Source organism: Emydura macquarii, unplaced genomic scaffold (genome assembly GCF_026122565.2).
Source record: "Emydura macquarii macquarii isolate MOO-44397 ecotype Brisbane River unplaced genomic scaffold, CSIRO-AGI_Emac_v2 contig_2676, whole genome shotgun sequence".
Lineage (NCBI taxonomy): Eukaryota > Metazoa > Chordata > Testudines > Chelidae > Emydura > Emydura macquarii.
Genome location: NW_027132813.1, coordinates 2677226 through 2703068, shown reverse-complemented (window position 1 = coordinate 2703068; position 25843 = coordinate 2677226). Strand labels below are relative to the sequence as shown.

At 48.0% G+C, this 25843-nt stretch overlaps 1 protein-coding gene across 1 annotated transcript in view; it reads right to left on the bottom strand.

The window, feature by feature from the left end:
- DNAH8 (dynein axonemal heavy chain 8) overlaps positions 1–25843 on the bottom strand; it is a 563218-nt gene that overhangs the window by 474516 nt on the left and 62859 nt on the right. Inside the window, exons 7-9 of the mRNA XM_067565373.1 lie at positions 25634–25810; positions 19127–19240; positions 4405–4512 (exon numbers count right to left, since the gene is read on the bottom strand). Coding sequence (XP_067421474.1) covers positions 4405–4512; positions 19127–19240; positions 25634–25810 — 399 coding nt within the window. The remainder of the gene's footprint in view (positions 1–4404; positions 4513–19126; positions 19241–25633; positions 25811–25843) is intronic.

The window sequence follows — 25843 nt, the reverse complement described above, 5'->3', positions numbered from 1 at the left end:
TCTTTCACATTGATATGGAGGTGCTTCTCCTCCTCCAACCACAGCCCTTGGGTGCCTAGGTCGGCACTGATACAGGATCCCCACCCCATGTCCGAGGCGTCGCAGATCAGGGTGACTGATGGGGCCAGATCCCTGAAGGAGATGCCCCTCAACACCGCCCCAAGGTCCCTCCACCAGTTCAGTGAGGCCAGAACCCACGGGGAAATCGTGAGCACCCTGTTCAAGGGGTGTCTGCTCGGTACATACACCAAGGCCAACCATGCCTGGAGCGGCTTGAGTTTGAGGCGAGCCAGCCTCACCACATATGTGCAGGCTGCCATGTGCCCTAACAGCTGAAGGCAATGCCTGGCTGTCGTTGTGGGGCACTGGTGCAGCTGGGCAATAATCGCCGCCACAGCCTTGAACTGAGGTTGCGGCAGGAAGGCTCTGGCCTGGGAAGCATCCAGGGTGGCTCCAATAAACTCTATGTGCTGCACCGGGGTTAGGGTCGACTTCTGCTCGTTTATGAGCAGTCCCAACTTGTTGCATGTGGAACAGATGAGGGACACACTGTCCTGAACATGGGACCTGGACCTGCCCCTGATCAGCGAATCATCCAGGTAAGAGAAAATATGCACTCTCCTGCACCTCAAGTGGGCCGCCAGTACAGCCATATACTTGGTGAATACCCTGGGGCAGATGAGAGGTCAAAGGGCAGGGCCTTAAACTGGTAGCAGGACCCAGCTACCATAAACCGAAGGAAGTGCCTGTGGCTGGGAAGGATAGAAACATGGAAATATGCATCCTTCAAGTTGAGGGCGGCATACCAATCTCCTGGATCCAGAGCAAGGATAATGGAGGCTAGGGAGACCATGTGGAACTGAGCCGTTTGATGAATTTGTTTAGTCGGCGTAGGTCTAAAATGAGCTTCAGGCCCCTTTTTGCCTTGGGGATGAGGAAGTATCTGGAATAGAATCCACTCCCTATTTCGTGCGGGGAGACCGCTACCACCACCCCCAGATCGAGGAGGGTGTTCACCTCCTGTAAAAGGAGTTGCTCATGAGAGGGGTCCCTGCAGAGGGATGGGGTGGGAGTGTTGTTTAGAGGGAAGGCTGTAAACTGAAGGGTGTATCCTCGGAGAACTATTCTGAGGACCCAGCAGTCTGATGTTATATTTTCCCATGCTGCGTATAAGGGTTTTAGCCTGTCTAGAAAGTGACGGGACGGATACAGGAGAAAGGTATGAGTGCCACCCTCGGGGGCACCATCAAAATTCTGTTTTGTTACCCAGCCCCTTGGGGGGCCCTTGCTGGGAGGTTGAGGATGAGCTAAGCCAACAGCGCCACCCGAACTCCCTATTCCTCTCTCTGGAAGGGCCAATGCAGTGGCCTAGGCTGTTGTTTCTGAGGCTGCGGCTGAGATTGACGCCTCGAGGCCTGGGGTGTGTAGAGGCCCAAGGCCCAGCGTGCCTCGCGAGTCCTTAAGGGCATGCAGTTTCTCATCGGTCTTGTCCGAAAACAGGCCCGACGCATCAAAGGGGAGGTCCTGTATCGCTTGCTGCACCTCTTGGGACAGCCCCGATGACTGCAGCCACGAACACTGCCTCATAGCAATGGCAGAGGCCATGGCCCTGCTTGCGGTGTCCGCGGCGTCACTGGCAGTTTGTAGCGCCACCCACGCAACCATGATCCCCTCCTCAAGGACCACCTGGTCCTGGGGCAACCTCTCTGCAAACCGCCTCATGGAGTCCCAGAGCTTAAAATTGTAGCGGCCCAATAGGGTCTGGTGGTTGGCTATGCAAAACTGCAAGGCCCCAGTGGAGTAGACCTTTCTCCCAAATAAATCGATTTTTTTGTTTTCTTTGTTTTCGGGAGTGGTGCCTTGGTACCCATGCCTGTCCCTTTCATGGGTCGCGTCCACCACCAGGATCCCTGGGGCCAGGTGGGTGAAAAGGAACTCAAACCCCTCCGCGGGGACATAGTATTTCTTTTCGGCATCCTTGGATGTGAGGGCGACCAAGGCAGGGGTTTGCCACAGGGCCTTAGCAAGCTTAAGGACCCTGTCATGCATGGGCAGGGCCACCCTTGATGGTCCCTCTGACCCTAAGACACCAAAGAGAGGATCCTCCTCCTCTGATAGCTCCCTGACCTCCAAATTAAGGTTGGAGGCCACCCTTTTCAGGAGCTCTTGGTGCACCCTGAAATCTGTCAGCAGCGCCTTGTGGTCCCTGGAAACCACCTCATCTGGGGAGGAGGAGAAGGAGGATTGCGGGTGCTCGCCCCCTTGTTGGCGGGGCCCCATGGAGTGTCCCTCCTCTGGGTCCAATTCCTCCTCTGAGGAATGGCCCTTGTGCTCTTTATCTGGCGCGGGGGGCACTGACTGTGCACCACAAGATAGGACCGAGACTGTGCCTTGTCTCATATGAGCCCCCATGGGTTCCAATAAGGCTAGTGCCAGGGACCCTGTAGTCAACCTGGTGTTGGCATCGGCACTGGCTGCTGTGTCTCCTGGTGGTGTCGGGTGTCCTTGCCCTTCCGGGACCCCGAGCCACTGGAGCGGTGCCGACGAACCCATCTCCGCCTCTTGCTGCTCCTCGCCGGAGACCGGCCTCTTGACAACCCCAAAGAGGTAGAAGAACGTCGGTGCCACCATGAACAGTGCCGATGGGAGGAAGCACACTCTAACGAACTCGAGGATGACGTCCATCACCTCGGCACCGACGACTCGCAGTGCCATTTGCACTGGGGGGACTGGGAGTGGTGCCGTCTGTAGCCTCGCGATGTCGAGCCCAACTCCGAAGACCGGGATCTGCAATGTGCTGAGGTGGCAGAGTCTTTCGGTGCCGGGCTCCATTCTGGAGATTCAGTCCGGTACCACGCTGTCAAAGTGCTCGGTGCCGGGGTCTGGGAGCGGGAGCTGTCTCCACTTTGTGAGGCGGTTTTAGAGCGGCACTGCCTTGAACGCGTTGTCTCCGGTGCCGGGGACTGTCCTCGGTGCCACCGGGAGGATACACTCAATGAGTCAGACACGGAGCTATGAGGGGAGCTTCCATGCTCCACCCTCGGTGGCCGTCCGGCGGGAGACTCTTCCCTTGTCGGGGGTCTCGACCAGCCTCCGGGGGGGACCCAGCGTGGGTTTATCCTGGCACACCAGCCCTCTCTCCCTTGGCAGAGGGGGGCCGGAGGTGTGGGCATGGCCATCAAGACTCGTGCCGCCTGGCAAGCCTCTGGCGTCGACCTGCAGGGGCACTCCCCCTCCCCCAGGAATCAGGGGAGGCTCCTTGCACGGAGATGCAGGTACTGGAGCATGCTCTACAGGCCGTGGCTGGCGCACCTCTGCACTCAACCCCGCCCACGCAAGCGGTGTGGGGGACTGTGAGCGCTCCGCGCGCTGATGCCTCTTCTTTTTCGGCACCGGGGATGGTCTGCGTCGAGTCAACACCGGTGCCAGCGGAGCGCTCTACACCAAGTAGATGCTCGGTGCCGAGGTGGAACACAGCGGCTCAGAAGCCGGTCTGAGCTCTGCTTTCATGAGGATAGCCTTCAACCTAATGTCCCTCTCTTTTTGAGTCCTGGGCTTGAAGGCTTTACAAATTTTACACTTTTTCCTCCGATGCTACTCTCCCAGGCACTTGAGGCAGCGATCATGAGGGTCACTGACTGGGAAAGCCTTGCCGCAAGTGGTGCAAGGCTTAAAGCCAGGTGAGCCAGGCATGGCCCAGCCACCCTAAGCCCCTAAGGGCTCCTATTAAAACCTAAACCATTCTACTTAACTACTTAACACTTACTCTACAAAACACTTAACTAACTATACACAACAAAGCTGTAACAGGGGAAAGTACTTGCGATAAGCAAGAGACATTCCAGCAACCGTCACGGGCAGAAAGAAGGAACTGAGGAGCTGTAGGGTCAGTGGTGCCTTATATACCACGGCTTGAGCGCGGTACTCCTGGAAGCGCCTGAGCCAACCCTATGAGGTTTGGTAAGGGAAAAAAAGGTCCGGGAACCCGTGCACGGTGGTGTGCACTCACCTATATTGGAATGGATATGAGCAATCACTCAAAGTAGAATCCCCCTTTTACAGTGCTACAGTCCCTTCTCATTTTGCATGTTGAATAGTATTTGTGGAGTAAGGGACTACAAAATATAAAGATGACATAATCTAGACCTTTATGAGCCTATATAAAATACTATAAGAAACAAATTGCAATTGAAATGCCTGATATTTTCTTTATGCTTGATTTATTTTATAATATGAAAAACGAAGTGTTATATATTTAGTAGTGGACATCAGTTTTATAAAATCCTTACCACTTTTCACCAAGATACTGGGCTGACTGAAGTAAAACAAGAGTTTCAACAACCTCAGAGCTGTTTGCTTTCATTACAGTTTATATAAAAGAAGCCTTAATGTTAATGTGCTTACCTTTATAAACAATGATGTCATTCTCTCTGAAGTATTGTAATACCTTGAAACACTGTGAATCATTCTTATAGCATTAATCAAATTTTGTATTCCATGTGCCATGGACACCTAAAATAAAGACTTTTTTTTAAATTATGTGAGCTTCTCTACCTTAAGAAGTTTCCTATTTGCAACTTCTACATTACATTTTTCTTCAAATCATGCATATCAATCTTAAAAAACTTGTCTCAGCTCTTGCACAGAAGTGAACTCATTTAAATTTTCTTATTAAAAAAGTAGTCAGGCTCATAAAATTATTACTGAAGTAATTTTAACAGACATATATGGTAAACCTCATACATCCTCTGTCAGTGGTCAAATTAATGAGAAGTGTAGATACACATATCTTTACCTGTCAATATGATTATTATAGTCTGGACACTGAGTCACAATATAGAGATTCTTCTTGCATTCAACACACAAAAGGCAGCAGAATCAGTCAGTGGCTGATGTTAGAGCTCTTTCTGACCAACCCTGGCTTCTCTTTAAGGCCTGGTCTACACTAAATAAACTTTTTGTGGTTAGCATTTTGGTTTTCCCCCAGTACAACTATAAAAGGTCCTCCAAACACAAAATCCTCTCAATTGTTTATCAGTCATGGTACAAGTCATGTTGAGTAGTCTAGGGGTTTTGTGGTGTGTGAAGGGGAATGACCACTGGCTGTGCTGTCTATTCATTTGGCCAGGGTGTGGCAGGTAGTCTTTCTCCTGGGCATCTCCTTTCTCACTATATCTCTGCTGTGTGGTGGTCTGTCCTTTAATGACTCAGCTCTCCAACCAGGTCACACATTCAAGTACATCCCTTTTGGGGTATACATAAAGAGTCCAATAATGTGGAAGTCTTCAGAAGTCGCCAGGGGTTTTAGGGCTTCCCCTGTGGGTCAGGGTCTTGCGGCCTAGACCCTTACACCTTCAGGGTTTTCCCCAACTGGGTTCCACTCCAAAGGATAGACTTCTGTCATTGTTCCTCTTTAAGGGTTGATAGAGGAGCCCAGGCCCACCCTCTCCACTCCCCTCCAATCCAGAGCCCAGTGGTAGATAGTTAAAACCTACACCATGGGGTGTAATGCAGCTGACTCCCTGGATTGCATCCTACCAATGCCCATTCTTCCCACAGAGCAGAGGAAAAACTGAACACAAAATTAAAGTTTCTGATCTTCAAAAGTCACCAGCTCCACCTTTGCAAGCTTGGTCAGATCATATCTCCAAGCCTTAGGCAACAAGAGCTGCTGTGGTGCTCCTTTCCAGGAGTTCAGAGCACAGGTCAGCTCACTTCCTCAGTCTGCATGCCACTGAGCTACTCTGCTTCCCTTTTTAAGCTCGACCTCCAGCTTGTGTAGGCTTTGTAGGTGCAACGCTACATGGGCCCAGAGCAGTTCCTTAATCCCTTCTTCTCCAGTGTTCGTTTTGTATACCCCATCACAGAGGGTCAACTTTCATTAAGCTTCAGTTAATTTAGTCTCAGCTATTTAATTCCAGTGTGGCTGAAGGTCACTGTCATGTTACCTCAAACAATGCAAATGGTCATCCCAGTGAAGTCTCATATTGCACCAGCCACTGCAGAAATAGTCTGATCATCTTTTTACACTCCACTGCCTTGTCGACCTGTCTGGAAACCACATATACCTACAAATAGTGCAGCATACACAAGTCGACCCAGTTGTGAACTGCTTCCACAGTAACCAACTTCCTTTAGCAACTGATCTTCAATCCATTCTCTGATCTGAACATCTTTTCAAAGACCATGAGATCTTATTGCCAACTGGCCATCTGCCAACAGAGTGTTTATCACCTTATGGTTCTAGGCAGCAGTACTTCATCATATAACTCATAACAGAAAGGAGAGGTTACTCACCCTGTGCAGTAACTGTATTTCTTTGAGGGATGTGCCCTCATGAGTACTCTACTTCAGGTGTGCATGCACCCATGTGCCTTTGGTCAAAGATTTTAGGTAGCAGTGCCCGTTTGGCCTGTGCATATGTTCTACACAGCCTCATGCTCTGTATTGAGATTAGATAGAGCTACGCAGGAATACCTCCCTCAGTTCCTTCTCTACTACAAAGCTCCATAGCAGAAACTCTTAAGCAGAGAATAAGGAGGTTAGATAGTGGAGCACCCATAGGGACACACATCTCGAAGACCTAGATCAAACAGTCTCCTTATGAGGGCTCCACTTCAGGTGTCTACCAAGCAGTACCCTCTAAAGGAGGGGGAGCTTCTGAATCAAGTCCAACACTAAAGTAGAATTGTAGAGCCAAACACAGCATTCAAATTTGACTCATGGATTACTGTATACTATTTCAAATAGGTGTGTATGGAGGTTGAAGGTGCAGCTCCACAGATCTCAAAAATGGGGATGTTCTTAAGAATGTCTAATGAAGTAGAAAGAGATCTCATTGAATGGTCTAATACTTTAGAAGGAGGTTGGAGATTGTTGGACTGATAACAAAAGATAGTGCAAACAGATATCCATCAAGAGAGTACCATTGCTATCTGTAAACACATCAGAGGGATAAATATCAGGGAAGGACACAAATTATTTAAGTTAAAAGCCAATGTTGACACAAGAACAAATGGATATAAACTGGCCATCAACAAGTTTAGGCTTGAAATTAGGTGACAGTTTCTAAAGAGGGAGGTAGCAGGTGTGTCTTAGCCAAATAGCAGCAATCAGGATTACGTAAACTCTGTCCCTCTTTATCTTTAGCAGGACTTTCAGCAGAAGAGGAAATGGAGGGAAGGCATAAAGGAGGTCCTTGCCCCAGGGGAGGAGGAGAACATCACACAGAGTGCTGTCCAATTGCTGTCTTGGAGCATTATCATGGAAACCCCTTGTTCAGATAAGTGGCAAACAGGTCTGTGGATAGTGTTACCCATCATGTGATCAAGTCATGGAGTACTGACAGGTGCATCTCCCACTTGTGATCATGCAGAAATTGCGACTGAGGTTGTCCACTATTGAGTTCTGTGTGCCTGGGAGGTAAGCCACGGACAAGATGACATTGTGAGAGATACATCAGTTCCATACTCTCTCCGCTTCTGTGCATACGGAGGGCGACCTGGCCCCCTCGGCTGTTGATGTAATACATGCAAGCTGTGTTATCTGTTAGGATTTTTGTATGTGATCCTGCTATCAGTGGGAGGAAATGGGCACTGGCATTCCTAACTACTCTCAATTCAAAGAGATTAATATGCAGGGATATCTCTTCAGGTGACCATTTGCCTTGCGTTGTGAGGCCATTTAGATGCGCACCCCAGCCTATTAGCAATGTGTCGGTGGTAAGGAGCAACGATGGTGATCCCTTTGCATGCGTTGCCTGGGTTCTTTCACCAGTTCAGGAAACTGTTGATCCTGGTAGGTAGTGACAGGGGTTTGTCCAGACTCTGCCTGTTTGGTCTGTTAATTGAACTAAACCATAGTTGAAGGCATCATATCTGGAAACTGGTGTATGGCATCTCCACTGTGCTCACTGCCATATGTCCCAGGAGTAGGAGGCAGAGTCTGGTTGGTATTTGAGGACTGCATTGAGCTGCCTCTATGAGTGAGACCAGGGATAGGAACCAGTCTTGTGGTAGGAAAGCTTTAGCCTGTAGCACATCTAGGTCAATTCTTATGAATTCCAGGCATTGCAACGGTGTGAGAGTCAACTTCTGGGTGTTGATCTGGAGGCACAGTTCTATGAACAAGTGTATTGTGGTGCTGGTGGCTCGATGAGCCTCCTGGAGTGACCAGGCTCTGAGGAGACAATCGTCCAGATAAGGGTAGAACATTATCCTTTGGGAGCGTAGATGAGCAGCTACCACTGAGAGAACTCTGGAAAATACTCTCAGGACTGATGAAAGTCTAAAGGGAAGGACTGTATTGGTAATAGTTGTGTCCCAGAGTGAATCTGAGAAATCATCTGTGAGCCGGTAGCATGGAAATATGAAAGTAGGCGTCCTGTAGGTCGAGGGCTGAAAACCGGTCTCCCTGTTCAGTGGAATGATCATCAATAAGGTGACCATCTTGAACTTCTGAGCTTTGAAAAATTTACTGAGAGCTCTGAGGTCCAGAATGGGTCTCCAACCTCCCTGGTTTTTTGGTATTAGGAAATAATGAGAGTAGAAATCCCTTCCCTCGTAGATGTTGAGGTACTGGTTCTATAGCTCCTAACTGCAGGAGTTGATCTATCACCTGAGGTAGTAAACTCTCATGAGATGGGCCCTGAAGAGGGACAGGAAGGGTGTTGTGGAGATGGTAGGGAGGTGAAGTAGATGGAGTATCCAGATCAAATGATCTCTAGGACCCATCTGTCCAATGTTATGTGCTCCCAAACACTGTGAAATGCTGCCAAACAGTGGACGAATGGATGCATGGTCACTGGGAGCAGTGGGGAGTGGTTTCACAGTGCCTTGACCTGCCCATCAAAAGTGCTTAGTGACAGGGGGTTGGAATGAAGATTGAGAACCAGGAGGTTTCTGTTTTGTGAATTTTCCCTTTTTGGGGGGGGCTCATAGTGATGCAGTGATGGAAATTAAGATGAATAAGGCCTGTGCTAGGACTGGAGACTAAAACATCTCTTTTGCCCTGGTGTGTAGATTCCCAGTGACATGAGGGTGGCCCTGGAATCCTACAGAGACTGGAGAGAGTCATCAGTTTTCTCAGTGAAGAGCTTCACACCCTCGAATGGGAGGTCCTCCACCGTGGTGTGCACCTCCTTCGGGAATCATAATAGATGGAAACATGATGCTTGTCCCAATCACCACAGCCCTAGAGATGGATGTCAGCCAGCACCAAGGGCCAACTGCTACAATATTTTTGCCACCAGTGGCCCCTCTTGGAAGATGACCTTAAAGGAATCACAGGAATTCTCCAGCAGCTTGTCAATAAAGTCCTGTAATTTATTGTATTTTGTGTAATCGTATTTTGCTGTGAGCACCTAGTAATTGGCAATATAAAATTGTAAGGTGGCCTTCCTATCAAAGAGATTGAGGTGTTTCCCGTCTCTGTTTAAGGGTGTTGCTCTGGAATGGTGTTGTCATCCATGAGAGTTTACAGCATCCACCATGATAGAACTGGGTTGTGGGTGGGAGAAAAGGAACTCTGATTCCTTTGTGGAAACATAATATTTCTTGTCTGCCCACTCACGTGTCAGGGCTACTGATGCTGAGTCTAAGATAGCCTCCTTGATAGGGAAGATGATTTTCAAGGTGGACAAAGAGTGAAGAATGTCGATGAGCTGATGGTGTGTGTCTTTGACCTCTTCCAAAGGTATGTGGAGGGTGTCCACTACTTGTTTCATCAACTCTTGAAACATCTGCCATGGTAATGTGGTGAAGACATGACTGCTTCATCCACTGAAGAGGAGGATATGGCTCTAGGTGTTATCTCCTTCTCTGTGTCCCTTTCTTGCTCCTCCATTTCTTGAGGCTCTGAGATTCTGTGGCTGAGGGAGCATGTCTGGGGTGTTGTTGGGCAATGCTTGAAGCCTGTAAAGCAGGCTGCTGGTGCACCTCCCATGGATCCCAGAGTGGCTATTGTAGTGGCATACGGCCTGGTGGAGGTGCCCATGGGTGGCCATACCAAGATGGCAGTGGTGCCATCTCTTGTACATTCTGGGAACCTATTAGTAGTGGGGAGAAGTACTGTGAAATCCCCTTCGGCTTACTATCTGACTCCTCCTTTGATAGAAGAGGGGCATGGAATGTTTGCAGGGAGATACCCCATGCCCATCAATGGCTTGGCACGGTGATCTCAGTATCGAGAGGAGTCCCCAGCCCACTCCTTTGATCTATTACCCTTCGAAGTTGAAGGTTAAGGGAAAGACTCACACCTGCCAGAGGGCTGTGGTCAAAGAGCCATCTCTATAAAGATGATTTTTTGGCAAAGTTCTGTCCTTATGGGATCTTGCCCAGAGTTGTTGGCAGAGGGAAAACTTCCACTGCCAGAGTTGTTGGCAGAGGGAAAACTTCCACTGTATGTGGACCTCATTGCAGTGAATACACTGGGAGTGCTTGTCCACGACCAGGATCACTTCACTACAAATGTGGCACTTTTTGAAACCCAGAGAGCCAGGAATACCCTTGTCCAGGGGGTCTCCCCCAACTAGGGATTGACAAAACGATCTTTGTCTTCTTTTTTGTTTTTAAGGCATGGCCAAATAAAAAATTAGAAAAGGAAAAGAAAAAAATGGAGCCTTCAAAGGAAGCTAAAATTTGCAAATCTAAGAGAGTTAATGATCCATGAATGGACAGCTAAGGCTCCTCCGTCTCTAGCCAGGGGTGGTTGAGAAGGAGCTGAGGATGTTTAGCACATGTGTACTGGCAAGTCTAGTGGCACAGCATGAGAAGAGATCGTGCACGTGCAGGTCCAACAGACACTGCTACCAAAGTTCTCCAATCAGCAGCACAGGGACACAGACACACCTACTGTGGAGCACCCATAGGGATACTACTTGAAAGAAAAGAGACAAATATGTCTCCATGCAGAGATACTGTCATACCCTGAAACTATTAACACTTATGACACAATGAGGTTTCATTACAGGGTCATACAAGAACACAAAGTGCACTATGGTGAACTTATCAACTGTTGAAGATCTATGTTGCTATCACACTATCTTGAAGACAGGGAGGAGCAGGCTCTATTTTTCTGAAATTTTCCATGAAATATGCTTTGCATAAGCTAAACCACTCTGAGGGGAAAAGGTGAGGCTCTACCCACATGCAGCGGGAATGTGAGGAGAAGGCCAATTGTATGAGCATATCTATTTACATATGCTATTAAAGCTAGGGTGATAAACCAGAGGAGGGTAGCTGGAATACCAGAATTTTTTAACACTACACATCTAAATGGGTAATACAACACTGGCTCTATAACCAAGATGAGTTATGTTTTTTATATTAGAAGATGGGGACCATAATGGAAATGTCGAGATGATGCAATCAGATGAGTAGGAACAGAAGTTCAGGACCACAATAACTTGAATGGAGCAGCACAATCACATACTTGGTTCATGAAAGGAAAAGGGAGAGAAAGGAGATCTTCCAAGAAAGAATGCCACTGAAGGAGGAATCTTTGAAGAAAACAAAGGTAAAAAACAACCCTTCAGAATAAGGTTCACTCAGGCTACAAAGTAGACCATGAGCTGTAAAATAAATCTGACTGGAATAGGAGAGGAAGGAAATGGGAAGGAAACCACCAGGAAAAGCTGGGTCTTCTAAAAAGGAGCACACATACTCTGGATTAGTGCGCAATCAGTGGTTCTCAACCTATTTACCATTGTGGGCTGCATATGCAGCTCTCTATGTGTTATGTGGGCCAGAGCCACACAATATATGCACTACCTGTATGGCCCTGAGGATGTCACGTGGGCCGCAGCCATGTGCTGGTTGAGCCGCAAGTGATTTACAGGCTGCGGGTTGAGAACAACTGGCCCTAATTCACCCCTCTTCCTAAAAACAAGGTTACTTACCAGTAACTGATGTTCTTCGAGATGTGTTGCTCATGTCCATTCCACTATAGGTGTGTGCATGCCTCTGTGCACGGTTACCCAGAACATTATTCCCCTTAGCAGATCCTGTAGGGCCAACTCCGGCACCCCCTGGAGCCCTGTGCACATGCCACGGTATATAAGGCACTGTCGGCCCTACGCCCTCTCAGTCCCTTCTTTCTGCCAACTCCAGCAGCAGGGACAGCTTGTGGCTTAACAAAACCCTCGCTTGGATTATTTAGCTGAGGTTAGTCCTGGTCTGAGCAGGGGTTTGGACTAGATGACCTCCTGAGGTCCCTTCCAACTCTATGATTCAATGACAGGGGGTGGGTTGTGAAATGGACATGAGCAACACATCTCAAAGAACATAAGTTACTGGTAAGTAACCTTGTTTTCTTCTTTCAATGCTTGCTCATGTCCATTCCACTATAGGTGACTAACAAGCAATACTTTTGGAGGCGGGTAGGAGCTACCCTCAGCACCACTCTGCCGAATCCCGCGGCCTCTCTCGCCTGCTGGACAATGGCGTAGTGGGACATGAAGGTATGCACCAATGACTAGTTGGCAGCTTTGCAGATGTCCTGCAGTGGCACTCTCTCCAGGAAGGCTGTAGATGAGGCTTGAGCTCTGGTTGAGTGCACTGTGATGGTTCCTGGAATCAGCACCTTCGCCTCCTCATAGCAGAACGTAATGGATGATGTAATCCAAGAGGAGATGTGCTGAGTGGAGAAAGGTAAGTTTTCATCTGGTTGGCTACTGCGACAAAGAGCTGCGTCAATTTCCGGAACAGCTTCCTACACTCAATGTAGAAGGCCAGGGCTCGTCTGACGTCCAGCGAATGCCATCTCCTCTCCTCCTCTGAACTGTAAGGTTTGGGAAAAAACACAAGGTGAAAAATATCTTGCTTATAATGAAATTGGGAAACCATCTTGGGTAGGAAGGCCGGATGAGGCCTCAGCTGGACCTTGTCCTTATAGAATACTGTATAAGGAGGCTCCGAGGTCAAGGCCCTAATCTCGGAGACCCTCCTGGCTGAGGTAATGGCCACCAGGAAGGCTACCTTTCATGAAAGCAGGAGCAGAGGGCATGAAGCCATGGGTTCGAAGGGGGCCACCGTGAGTCTCAAGAGGACCAGGTTGAGATCCCAGGGAGGCACCGGGTCACAGACCTGCGGATAAAGCTTCTCCATCCCCTTGAGGAACCTGACTGACGTGGGATGGGAGAACAGCAATCTCCCCTCTAGCAGCTGATGGAAGGCCAAAATGGCTGCCAGATGAAACTTCAATGTGGCCAGTGCCAAACCTTGGAGCTTTAGCTGCAGCAGGTACTCCAGGATCGCCTGTATAGGCAAGAGACTGGGCGAGACCTGGGACTCTGCCCAACAAATAAACCGCCTCCTCTTAGCCCGATACACGACCTGTATGAAAGGTTTCCTGCTACCGAGCAGGACTTGCTGGACCTGCACCAAGAAGGCTCTCTCTCCCTCCATCAGCCACAGAGCCTCCAGGCCGTGAGGAGCAGGGAGTCCAGGTCCAGGTGCAATAGGCAACCATGGTCCTGGGATAGAAGGTCATGCTGCCTCAGGAGCTCCAGAGGTGGGGCAATCGAAAGGTTCAGCAGCATGCTGAACCAGTGCTGTCTCGGCCAGGCTGGAGCGATGAGTATAACGTTCGCCTTGTCCCTCTTTATTTTCAGCAAGACCTTAGGTAGAAGAGTAATGGGCAGAACGCATACATAAGGACCCTCATCCAGTCCATGAGGAACGCGTCGGAAATCAACCCAGTCTCACGACCCCGGAGCAAGCAGAACCTCGGACTCTTTGTGTTCCAGGCCGACGCAAATAGGTCCAGCTGGGGAATGCCCCATTTCTGGAAGATCATAGCCACCACCTCTGGGTGCAACAACCTGTTGTGGCGGGGTACAAACAACCTGCTGAAGTGATCCGCCTTGTCGTTCCTCACTCCCAGGAGGTGAGAGACAGTCAAGTGGAAATAGTGCCTCATGGCGAAGTCCCACAGATGGATAGCTTCCTTGCAGAGGGCCGAGGAGCACACTCCCCCCTGCCTGTTTATGTAAAACATGGCTGCGGTATTGTCAGTCAACACCTGCACCACTCTACCTGTCAGGAAATGGAGGAACACCTTGCATGCTAGGTGAATGGCCCTCAGCTCCTTCACGTTAATGTGCAGGAGTCTCTCCTCCCCCGACCAGACCCCTAAGTGCCTAGGTTGGCGCTGATGTGGGATCCCCATCCTACGTCCGACACGTCGGAAATTAGGGTGACCAACGGCACCAGTTCCCTGAACGGAACATCCTTCATTACTGCCCTGGGAGTCTATGGGCCTTCTCCTGTACTGGACACATGGACTGCACCCCCAATGCCATAATGAATTGGGGCCCCGGCCCCATCTGGATACCCCATTGGGCCCAATAAGGCCATTGTTGCAGCCATGACCCTGGGGCCAACTTGGGGCTGATTGTGCCACAGGCTGTGACCCTTTGTGGGGGCATCAGCTATCCTGACGACTGTCCCCCTGGGAGACCCCGAGTCACTGGACTGCAGTGCCGTGTCTGTCCTTGATCCCGGGTGCCCTTCCATGCTGGGGACCGCCCTTTCGATGCCTCTGACCTGGATGATGAGGTCTGCCTCCATCGCCTCGAACGGTGTCAACGAACAGAGGTGCGCTCCGAAGAACTAGAGGTACTGGAACGTCATCTCAGAACCGATGATTTCTGCTGCCGCTTCCCTTGCAGCCCTGCAGACACCTTAGGTGACCAAGGTCGGCGCTGCTCCGAACTCCTAGGTGCCAAGCTGGACTCCGGCAACCAGGTTCCGCATCATGGACTGCGCGGTGCCGGGTCCTCTGATGGCGACCGGGTTCTGTGCCACCTCGGTGCGGGAGAACTCCTTGGTTCCAGGTCCTCCAATGGTGACCAGGTTCTGCGCCGTCTAGGTACGGGCGAACTCCTCAGTGCCGGGGATCTGGAACGGGAGCTGTCCAAGCCCAGCCAGGCAGACCTTGACTGGTGCTGCCTCCTGGCATGCGCTGTCTCCGGTGCTGGGGATTGACATCAGCGCCATGAGGGAGATTCCATGTCCTGTGCTGGAGCAGGTCGGCTCAAAGATGCCGACCTGGAGCGACTGCTGGGGGAGCGGCTCTGCTCTACCCTCGGAGACCGTCCGGCGGGAGATCTTCCACCTCGTACCGGGGATCTCCACCACCATTCAAGGGGACCCAACGCAGGTTTCCCCTGACACAGGCCCCTTCTCCCTCAGCGGGGGTAAGAGGGCAGGCAGAGGTGGTGTAGGAGAGGCCAACAAGGCTCTTGCTGCCTGAAAAGCCTCCGGTGTCGACGGTGTCGGCAGGGGCACTCTCTCACTCCCAGGAGTCGGGGGAGGCTCCCTGACCAGATATGCAGACACCAGAGAAGACTCTACAGGTCAGGTCCAGTGCATCTCCGTACTCGACCCTGCCCATACCGACAGCGCAGGGGAGTGTCTGCGCTCTGCACACTGCTTCTTCCTCTTCGGTGCCGGCGATGTTGCTTGGTGCCGAGTTGAGGCCGGTTCTGGCAGTGTGCTCTGTACTGAAGTCACGTTCGGTGCTGAGGTGGAATGGGCTGGCTCGGACGCCGGGGGGAGCGCTGTCTCCATCAACAGGGCTTTCAACCGGATTTCTCGGTCCTTTTGAGTCCTCGGTTTTAAAACCCTGCAGATCTTACACTTCTCTTTTCTGTACGCTTCCCCCAAGCACTTAAGGCAGTGGTCATGGGGGGTCTCCTTCCCGCAGGAGGCACACGGCTTGAATCCCCGCGACCAGGGCATAGTCCGGTCAATCGAAGTCCCCGCAGGGACTTGCCTTATCTCTAACTACTCTTAAGAACACTTAACAACTACTTAACTAACTAAAACTAACTTAAAATAACAAACAATCCAAACAGGGGGAATAGTACTTGCTGAAAGCAAGGCTAGTTCCAGCAACCGTCACAGGCGGAAAAAAGGAACTGAGGGGGCATAGGGCTGGCAGTGCCTCATATACCACAGCATGTGCAAGGAGCTCCAGGAGGCGCCGGAGCCATCCCTATGGGATCTGCTAAGGGGGAAAAAGTTCTGGATAACTGCACGAAGGCGTGCACACACCTATAGTGGAATGGACATGAGCAAGCACTCGAAGAAGAATGTCTTTTTTTGTCACTTGAAATAAAATTAACATCAAAGCTCAATTTAAGCTTTCTCTTCCAGTCTAAATTGTTTATAACAGTTTCACAATAGGGCCTCTAATCCCAGACCTAGGTCTTTCTACACAAGGAGACAATCCCACCTTCTTTATATCCTGGATAGAGTCAACAAACTGCACATCAAAATGAGTCAGCAGGAATCTATGACCACCATTCCTCTTACACCTGGCTACAGAAGATAAGAGAGTTTGATTAAACTTGAAAAAGGAAGGCCTTGCTATATATGTTTCCAAAAGCATGATTTCCTTATATTCTCTCCCAACTGATTAGGTATCCATGATTCATAGCATAGTGATTGATTTTGTCCCTGAGTTAGACAAGAATAGACAGTGGATAATGTTAATAGATGGGGATATGATGGCAGGATTGTATCTTTTAGGTTGACTGAGCAAAAGATAGGATGACCTGAAGTGGACCTGGGAGTTTCTATCTCAAATCATGATTGGCATATCTCTAGTGAAGAAGAGAGAAAGAATGGGATAGAAATCCCTGCATCCCTCCACCTTGTGTGTCAGTATATGAAGGAGTACAGAAGGAAAAAGCCCTACTTCTCAGAATGAGAGAATCTGGGCAAATACTTCTTTGGACAAATGATCCTGCCTTTCCAAGAAATTGAACTGTTCTAAGTCCAAGGGCCAAGCAGCGCAAAACTCCCCACTAATGGTGGCATGGAAGAAATTGAATTTTATACATGGACTGACTGGCTTCCGTGCCTGCAGTCTGAAGAACAGGGGAACCAAACACTACAAATTGTGTGAGAAAGAAGACTGGTTAGGGTGCGAGCCTGTGACTTTAGAGACTCAGGTTCAATTTCCTACTCTGCCACAGACTTCCTGTGTGATCTTGGACAAGTCAGTTTACCATCTGTAAAATACAGATATTTCCCTACCTCACAAAGTTATTATGAGGTGCTCAAATATGACAATCATAGAATTGTAGGACTGGAAGGGACCTCTGTTAGGATACAAGTATATAATTTATGTTTATATAAGTATATACATGTGTATCTGCCTGAAATGGTATTTTGGGCCTGCTTGCCTGCCTGAAATCTTAGGTTTTTAGATACGCATTTAAACAAAGAAAAAAAACATAGCGTGTTCCTCTTGCCAATGCACAATCAAATGGGTTTACTTTATTACTGTGAGAAGAGATAAGAGATGTAGTTAAAATGTTTTGAGGTGTAGTAAGTGTTTGATATATGAATGTGCAAATGAAGGAAGGCTCTCACTCCTCTTCAAGACAGATGCCAGAGGAAGGTCAAGCAACCGGTTGGGAAGAGCAAGGGGAGTAAAGGGAAGTGTGAGAAAGAAATGCTATAGGGCAATAAAGTGACCATGGCCAAAATGTAACCTCGCTCTCTACCCTGCCCATGAGGAACAAAAGAGGTGGTACCAATGCCCCCAGACTCAAGACCCTCTAAAACGGAACATGACCATAAGGAAGGGGTGGTATCAGGAGTGGGAGGGGCACTACAGATATAATTAAGCCTACCAAGAAGAAGGAGAAGGAGGGAGCTCTGTCAGCATATGGAGCTATGGTTAGGAGAAGAGGGAGCTCTATGGGATTATAGAGCTATGGTTGGGGTGAAGGAAACTCTACTGGCATATAGAGATACAGTTATGGGAAAGGAAGCCCGACTGGTGTGAAGAGCTATGTTTTATGCTTACTTGTTTAACCACAATAAACATTGCATTGCCTGATGTTAGGACTCTGGCCTGCTGCTTTGTCTGCATACATCTGGGAACTGAGAGAGACGGGGCAGGGGAGCCCTAACAACCTCGAAAGGTCTTCTAGTCCAGTCCCCTGCACTCCAGGCAGGACCAAGCAGTAAATAATGCAATAATGGGGCCATACATGAGGGCGCGTGCCGCCACGAAAGCCTCCGGTGTCGACGGCCCTTGCAGAGGCGCTCTCCCACCCCGAGGAGTCGGGGGAGGCTCCCTGCGAGGAGATGCCGGTGCCGGAGTAACCTCCTCGGCACGTGGCTGGGGCATCCCCTGAGTCGCTTCCTGCTGTACCGGTCACAGGGAGGAGTCCATGTGTGCAGCCTCAGGCTGCATCTTCTTCTTTGGCACCGTTGGCTTCAGTGCCGGTGCCGTCGGGGCGCTCCACACCAAGGAGACGCTCGGTGCCGCCAGCGATCGCGATGGCTTGGAGTCCGGCCGGAGCGCGGACTCCATCAGGATAGCCTTCAGTCGTGCATCCCGCTCTTTCTGGGTGTGTGGTTTGAAGGCCCTGCAGATTTTACATTTCTCTTGTCTGTGCTGCTCTCCGAGGCACCGGAGGCAGTGGTCGTGAGGATCACTCATGGGGAAAACTTTAGCACACATGGTGCAGGCTTTAAAACCGGTGGAGCCAGGCATGGCTCTAACGTAGCCCCGAAGGGCACTTGTTTGCTATCCACTTATCTACTAAGGAGTTGTAAACTATCACAATCAACTAACAAAGAAAAGCACTAGAATGCTAAGGGAGGCTCCCTGCGATATGCAAGAGGCAGACGTTCCAGCAACCGTCACAGGCGGAAAGAAGGAACTGAGGGCCCGCGGGGTCAGCAGCACCCTATATACCGCAGCATGATCCTGGCACTCCAGGGGGCACCTGAGCTGACCCTACGGGGCTTGCTAAGGGAAAAAAGTTCTGGGAATCTGTGCACGGAGCGTGCACACACCTATAATGGAATGGATATGAGCAATCACTCTAAGAGAGAATACAAGTTTAAAAAAAATGTTTGGACCCTGTAGGAATTAGATAATTTCTATGCAAAGAAGGTACAGTAATTAATATCTCATTGTATCTAGTCTAATAAAATCATGGTTTAAAAATAACAAGTTACACAAGCATTTAAAAAAATTAATTTTCTGATGTACAACATCCCATAAAGAAGATTACTTCTATTCTAAAGTTTACCATTTTTCTATGCATTCTACATGAATATTTAAACTGTGTACTGAGAATCAGAAAAGGTATACTTACAAGATCATAGTTATAAAGTGGCTGACATACTTTTTCAAGTGTGTATAGATATCTCACATTATCTTTTGATTCATTTGCAGTGTCTGTGATTCTGGCATCCAACTCTCGCCACATCTAGAGGGAAAAAAACTATAAAAAACTTCATACATATCAATATATTGTTGTCAACATTCAGATGTGCAGAATGTACACATTTGTAAAAAATGGTCAACTGCCTTTCCATAACTGTTGTTGTGTGCCCTGTGCACAGATGATGGAAGCTTTTTTTCCCTTAGCAGTACCTGTTGGAGTGGCTTGAGTGACCTCTGTTGCAATGTGCCACTGAGTGCTGATATAAGAGAGCAGAGCTGCTCCTGTCCCCCTCACTTCCTTCGTATCAGACAGACTCCAATACAGAGGGCAGGGTAGGTGAATCATGGAAGCAGATGTGCAACACATCTCAAAGAACAATACTTACGGAAGTTTTTTCTTCTTCAAGTGATTGCACGTGTCAATTCCACTGTAAGTAACGCACAAACAAACAAGGTAGGTTCTGAGTCTATCTGAACAGTGATTGCAAGACTACCCATCCAAAACTGGCATTGTCTCTGTACTGAAATGGCATATTGAGAAGTGAAAGTGTGGAGTGATGACCAAGTTGCTGCTTTACAAATGTCTAGAATTGGCACTTGTACCAGAAAAGCTATAGAAGCTGCCTGAGCTCTAGTAGAATGTGCCAGCAATTTAGCTGGCGAGATTGAATTAGCCAGTTGGTAGCATAAGCAAATGCACAAAGAGATCCAGGAAGAGATTTTCTGAGTAGAAACTGGATAGCTCCAACCTCTGTCTGCAACTGCTACAAACAGCTGTGTAGAGGATCTGTAAGACTGAGCACGCTCCAGATAGAAAGCTAAAGCCCTTCTGACATCCAAGAAGTGAAGGTTTTCCTCATACCTATGTGTATGGGGTTTCAGAAAAAATATGGGTAAACAGGTTGTTTGGTTAACATGAAAATTAGAGACCACTTTTGTAAGAAATTTCAGGTGAAGATGGAGATAAACTTTATGGAAAGCTCTAGAGGGGGGTTCTGACACCAGAGATCTCAACTAATCCACCCGTATGGCTGAGGTAATTGCAACCAAAAATGCTATTTTCACAGAGGAGAAGGCAAGTTGCAAGGGGTTTGAATGGAGGTCCCATCAATTTTGCTATGACTAAGTTCAGATCCCAAGGAGGAATGGGATCTCATAAATAAGGGTACAATCTGGCCAAACCCTTTGGGAATTGGGTGACAATGGAGTTGGAGAAAAGGGATTTATTATCCAACCAGATGTGGAAGGCCGAAATAGCTGCCAGATGCACCCTTACAGAGCTAATATTCAAACACTTTTTTTAGACCTAGTAGCTGGTCTAGTATGAGGTGCAGGGTGCCCGCTCTGGAGATGCATCTGTCCTGCGAGACCAAATGGAAAAGAATTTCCATTTAGCTAAGTACGTGTTTCTAGTTGACAGTTATCTGTTACACAGAAGCATTTTTTGCACATCCTTCAAGCAGGATTTTTCATGGATGGAGCAAGCCCCAGTAGTCCCAGTAGATTATGTTTGGATCTAATGGGAGAAACAGAGGAGGCTCAGCCGACAAGGTTAGGAGAGTGGAGTACCAGTGATGAGGAGGCTACATTGGTGTTATAAGGATGAGGCTAGCATGGTCTCGTTTTATTTTGAATAAGACCCTGGGCAGAAAAGGAATTGGAGGGAAGCCTTGCAGAAGATAATTCTTTCACCATAGGAGAAAAACACCTGTCAATGAGCATGCACTGAGCCCTCACCAGGAATAGAATGGATGGCATTTTCTGTTGGTTCTTTCTGAAAACGGATCCACTTGGGGAGTCTCCCCACAGTTGAAAGATGGACCTGGCCGCATCTGGACGTAATGATCAGTTATCTGTACTACAGAAGGATTTGCTTAGCTGATCCGCTAGCGTGTTCTATTTCCCAGGAGGATAAGAAGCTCTGAGATTAATTGAGTGGGTTATACATAAATCCCAGGGACAGATTGTTTTCTGGCAGAGTTGATTTAACCGTGCTCCTACTGTTTATGACTGTTTATGTAAAACATAGTCACTGAATTGTGTCTCAGAATCAATCCATTTTTCCCCACTATGTGGGAAAGGAAGGCCAAGTAGGCTAGACATACCGTTTTTAGCTTCCTGACATTTATGTGAGACTGTAGATACTGAGATGACCAAAAGCCTTGCATCTGTAGTGACTCCATACGAGCTCCCCAACCAAGAGAAGATGCATCTGTGACTAATTGGAGGATTTTCAGGATTTGTCACAATTTTCTAGGAAACCCATTTTACTGAATGTGAACAGAACAGTGGATACACTGCATAGGATTTGAGCCTCAGACCAACTCTGATCCACCAGTCGTCGAGGTAGAGGGAACACATGAACACCTAATTTTCAAAGACGGCTGCCACCTCCCACCATGTACTTCATGAACACCACAGGAGTGGCTGGCAGACTGAACAGTAGTACCATGAACTGATAATGGCAACCATTCACCACTTAAGGGAAAAGGAAGTAGCTGGAACAGAAGCCTTTTCTCCTGAGGCACAGCAGAACTTCCTCAATGAGCCCTGCCTCAAGAACAGATTGACCGTCATGTTCAAGGGCAATCTTGTGAGAGTGGTTTCTGAAGAGGACACAGGAAAGGGGGTTGGTATACCCCCATTCCACCATGCTTAAGACCCACTGATCTGACGTTATGTAGGATTGAGCACTTAGAAGGAACTAAGCTAGATGGTACACCATCCTCTATTATCCCTTCACATTGTATGTTTCGAAGAGAAAGCTGGATGGGATGAGCCCATTGGTGCTGAAGAGGAGGGAGGTGAAGGGCACCTCCTATAACCCCTTCACTTTTTTCTTGGTGGATCCTGGAATCGAGAAGTTAAATTCTGTGCCTGAATGGCTGCTGTGGACAAAATTGCTTCCTTTTAATTGCTGAAGTATAGATTCTGAGCCATTCCAGTGTTGCTCTGGAATCTTTGAGGCTATGAAGCCTGCCATCCCTTTTCTCTGAGAGGGGCCTTCAAAAGGAAGGTCTTGGATAGTCTGTTGGACCCTTCAGGGTAACCCAGACAACTCCAACCATAAACACCTTTCATACTAATGGCTGATGAAATGGTTCGAGCAACTGAAACTGCTATCCAAACAGGACAGCCCTGGCAACCAGTTTACCCTCCCCAGCCATTACTGAAAACTCTTGTCTAAAGTCCTCTGGAAACTGCTTTAGAATTTTTTGATGTTCTCCCAGAGGGTGAAATCATGTCTATTCAGGAGCATCTGTTGGTTTGCAATCCTGAGTTGCAGACTTTCTGAAGAATAAAACTTGCAACCAAACAGATCCAGCCTAATAGACTCATAGACTTTAAGGCCAGAAGGGACTATCATGATCATCTAGTCAGACCTCCTGCACATCGCAGGCCACAAAACCTCACCCACCTACTCCTGTAGTAGACCCATAATCTTTGGCTATGTTACTGAAGTCCTCAAATTGTGATTTAAAGACTTAAATTTAGAGAGAATGCACCATTTTTACTCTAGTTTAAGGCCACAAATGTCCCATGCTGCAGAGAAAGATTAAAAAAAACCCAGTATTTCTGCCAATCTGACCTGGGGGAAAATTCCTTCCTGCTCCCATATATGGCAATCAGACCCTGAGCATGTTGGCGAGACTCACCAGCCAGACACCTGGGAAAGAATTTTCGGTAGTAACTCAGAGCCCTGCCCATCTAGTGTCCCATCGCCAGCCGTTGAATATATTTGCTACTAGCAGTCACAGATGGGCCACATGCCATTGTAGGCAATCTAATCATACCATACTATCCATAAACTTATCAAGCTCAGTGTTGAAAACAGTTAGGGGTTTTTGCCCCTTTCCATTTTCATATTAATCCTCATCTTCTCCAGTTTAATAATTTCCCATGTGTAACTATTAAATGCCTTACTGAAATACAGATAGATTAGATCTACTGCATTTTCTTTGCCTAAAAAATCAATTATCTTCTCAAAAGAAAGAGATCAGGTTGATCTAGGATGATTTAACTTTTGTAAAACCATGTTGTGTTTTATCCCAATTACCGTTTAACCAGAGGTGATGCTGAAAGGGGGAGAGGGGCATGCAGGATCACATGCCCCCACAGAATGCTCAGTCACATGATGTAGCCAGGCTCCCTCCCTGCAGGGAAGCTGAGCCAGTGAACTGCACTGGGCAGGGAGAGGCAGAGGCAGGAGGAACACCTGGAAGCTGCAGGGAGTGGCCACTGCTTTATGGAAGAGGCACTGCTTTCTGGGACTTGACAGCCCCCTCACTATCAGCAGGCACAGGTTGTTGTCTCTGCATTTACCTCTATGTCCTTAACTACTACTTCCTGTCTTTCCTGCTCATTGGTGGCTGCCATCATAAGAGAACCTGGGTTGAAGGGGTGATACTAAAAATGTCCATACCCTTTAGAGGGGACAAAGTACCTCCTCTTGGCTCATTTTGCTGTAGGGGTAGGAAGGAGGGTGTCTACCAAAGAGCCTTGACTGGATCCATGATGGCTTCATTAGTTGGTAGAGTCTCCTTAGCCAAGGTTGCCAACATTAGGATGTCTACCAACTTGTGAGACCTTTCAAGCACCTCTTCTGCCTGTATGTCAAATACAGAGGCCATTCTTTTTAAAAGATCTTGATGGGTTCTGTAATCCTCCAGTGCATAACTTCACAGCTCAATAGACTCATCTAGTGATGAAGACAAGGAATCAATTGGTATCAGAGTTGGTGGCTGAGGCTGCACAAATGAGTTCTGGCTTCTCTCCACTAGTCTCAGTACTGGGTATCAGAGAAGGGTAATCTTGAAGCTGGTGTCTCAGGTTCACCCTCCACAGCTGCATCCAGGAAAGTTGAAAGAAGGACCTCGCTGGAGAGCCACAGTGTGTAGAATGGTCATTGATCGTTAGCCAGGAGCCAATGCTGGGATTGCTGCATATTTGGTCCCAACAAATCTGATGCGGGGGTGTGCTGTGTCCCAGATGGAATAAAGAGAACCTCACCTCTGAGTCTGAGGATGGCTCTGACAGAAGAGAGGCCAATCCCGATGGGACTGGTGAGAGATAGACCAAGCCCAGGGATTGCAGTGGCGAGGAAATCACAGGAGGCTTTCCTCTCAAAAAGACAGGCTTCTGTGAAAGTTTGAGTACTACAGGATCTCAGAGTGGTGATGTATGAGCCACAGGCATCAACACCAGCTTCATGTCTTCGGCTGTCAGTGGTACCAGTACTGAGAGGCTAAGCAAGTCTCTAGCAATTGCATATGCCAATGGTGTCATTGGGATTGGCACCATCTGCTCGCTCTGCAAATGTCCTTCAGGGGACAGACTCAACAGATCTGGAACAAACTCTGGAGGCAGCAATCCGCTCTTGAGAGGTGAGGAGCATTTTAGGGATGGCATCTCTCCCAAATGCTTTGTGGAGTGTCTGCCTCTGTCTTGCTTCGGTACCAATGCAGAAGCAGAAAATGAGGAAGGTCTGAGTCTTTTCTTCAGTAACGGGCAATGGGACCAAGGAGCCAAAGATATCACCAGTGGTGCACTCTGTACCAAAGTTGACGTATTTCAGGCGCTTTCCCCATGTGATGACGTTAATGGGGGTTAAAGTGCTGCTTCCATAAGCAAGCACTTAAGTCTCGCTGTCCTATCTTTTTCTGATTAAGGCTTGAAACCTTTACAAATGAAATGTGAGATTCTTTGAAACATTTCAGGTAGGTTGCAAGTGGGTTGTTAACCAGGATAGGCTTTGCGAAAGTCTGGTAGGACTTAAACCTCAGCAAGCAAGGAACCCTTCTGGTACAGTCCCAGTACTAAAAGAGAAAAAAGGTCAAAAGGGACCAAAAATGGTCACCAAGCCCTAAAACTATGTAAAATTGAGTAAAGCTATTATAACTACTAATTTACAAATATATACAAAGAAACATGAGGGAAGCTCTTGAATTAATCAAGTCTGTAATAGTTCCAACAACTGTGACTGGAAATAAGAAGGAATTGAGGGGGAGGGAGGCAGCTCCACTCTCTTATACCAGCACACAGTGGCATGCAGCAACAGCAGGCATTCAAGCCACCCCAACACGTACCATTGAGGGGAAAAAATCTCTGACTTCTATACATGGGGTGTGCACACTCCTATAGTAGATTTGACATGTGCAAACACTCAAAAAACATAATGATATTCAGAAAAAACAATGTCAAGACAGGCCCTGAAATTATATAGTTATTTTCAGTGACTGTAAATTATTTCTACATCCCCTAATATCCCTTGCTATTTCTCTCCATATATTATGTGCTCTACCTCCTCCCCTATGTTTTCCTTTCTTCTCCCACTTCTTCTTGCAAAGTCCCTCACAATACCATAAAGTAAAATAAATATGACACGTCTAGCTCGAAGAAATCAAAGGAGGTTGTAAAAGAATGAAGTAAGAATTACCTTTAATAGTTTGGAATGTCCAACATTTAGAACATTTATGACAGCTTTGCAACTTGGTCCTTTGATCTGCTCAATAATAAAATTAAATTTAGCAGACATACGTTTCCAGTGTTCTAGTTCAGTCAGCGGCCCTGAATCATCAGCCTCTTTTCTCATCTGCTCACTCTCAATCAGAACCTGCAATCAATAAAATAACTTTAAAAATAAAAC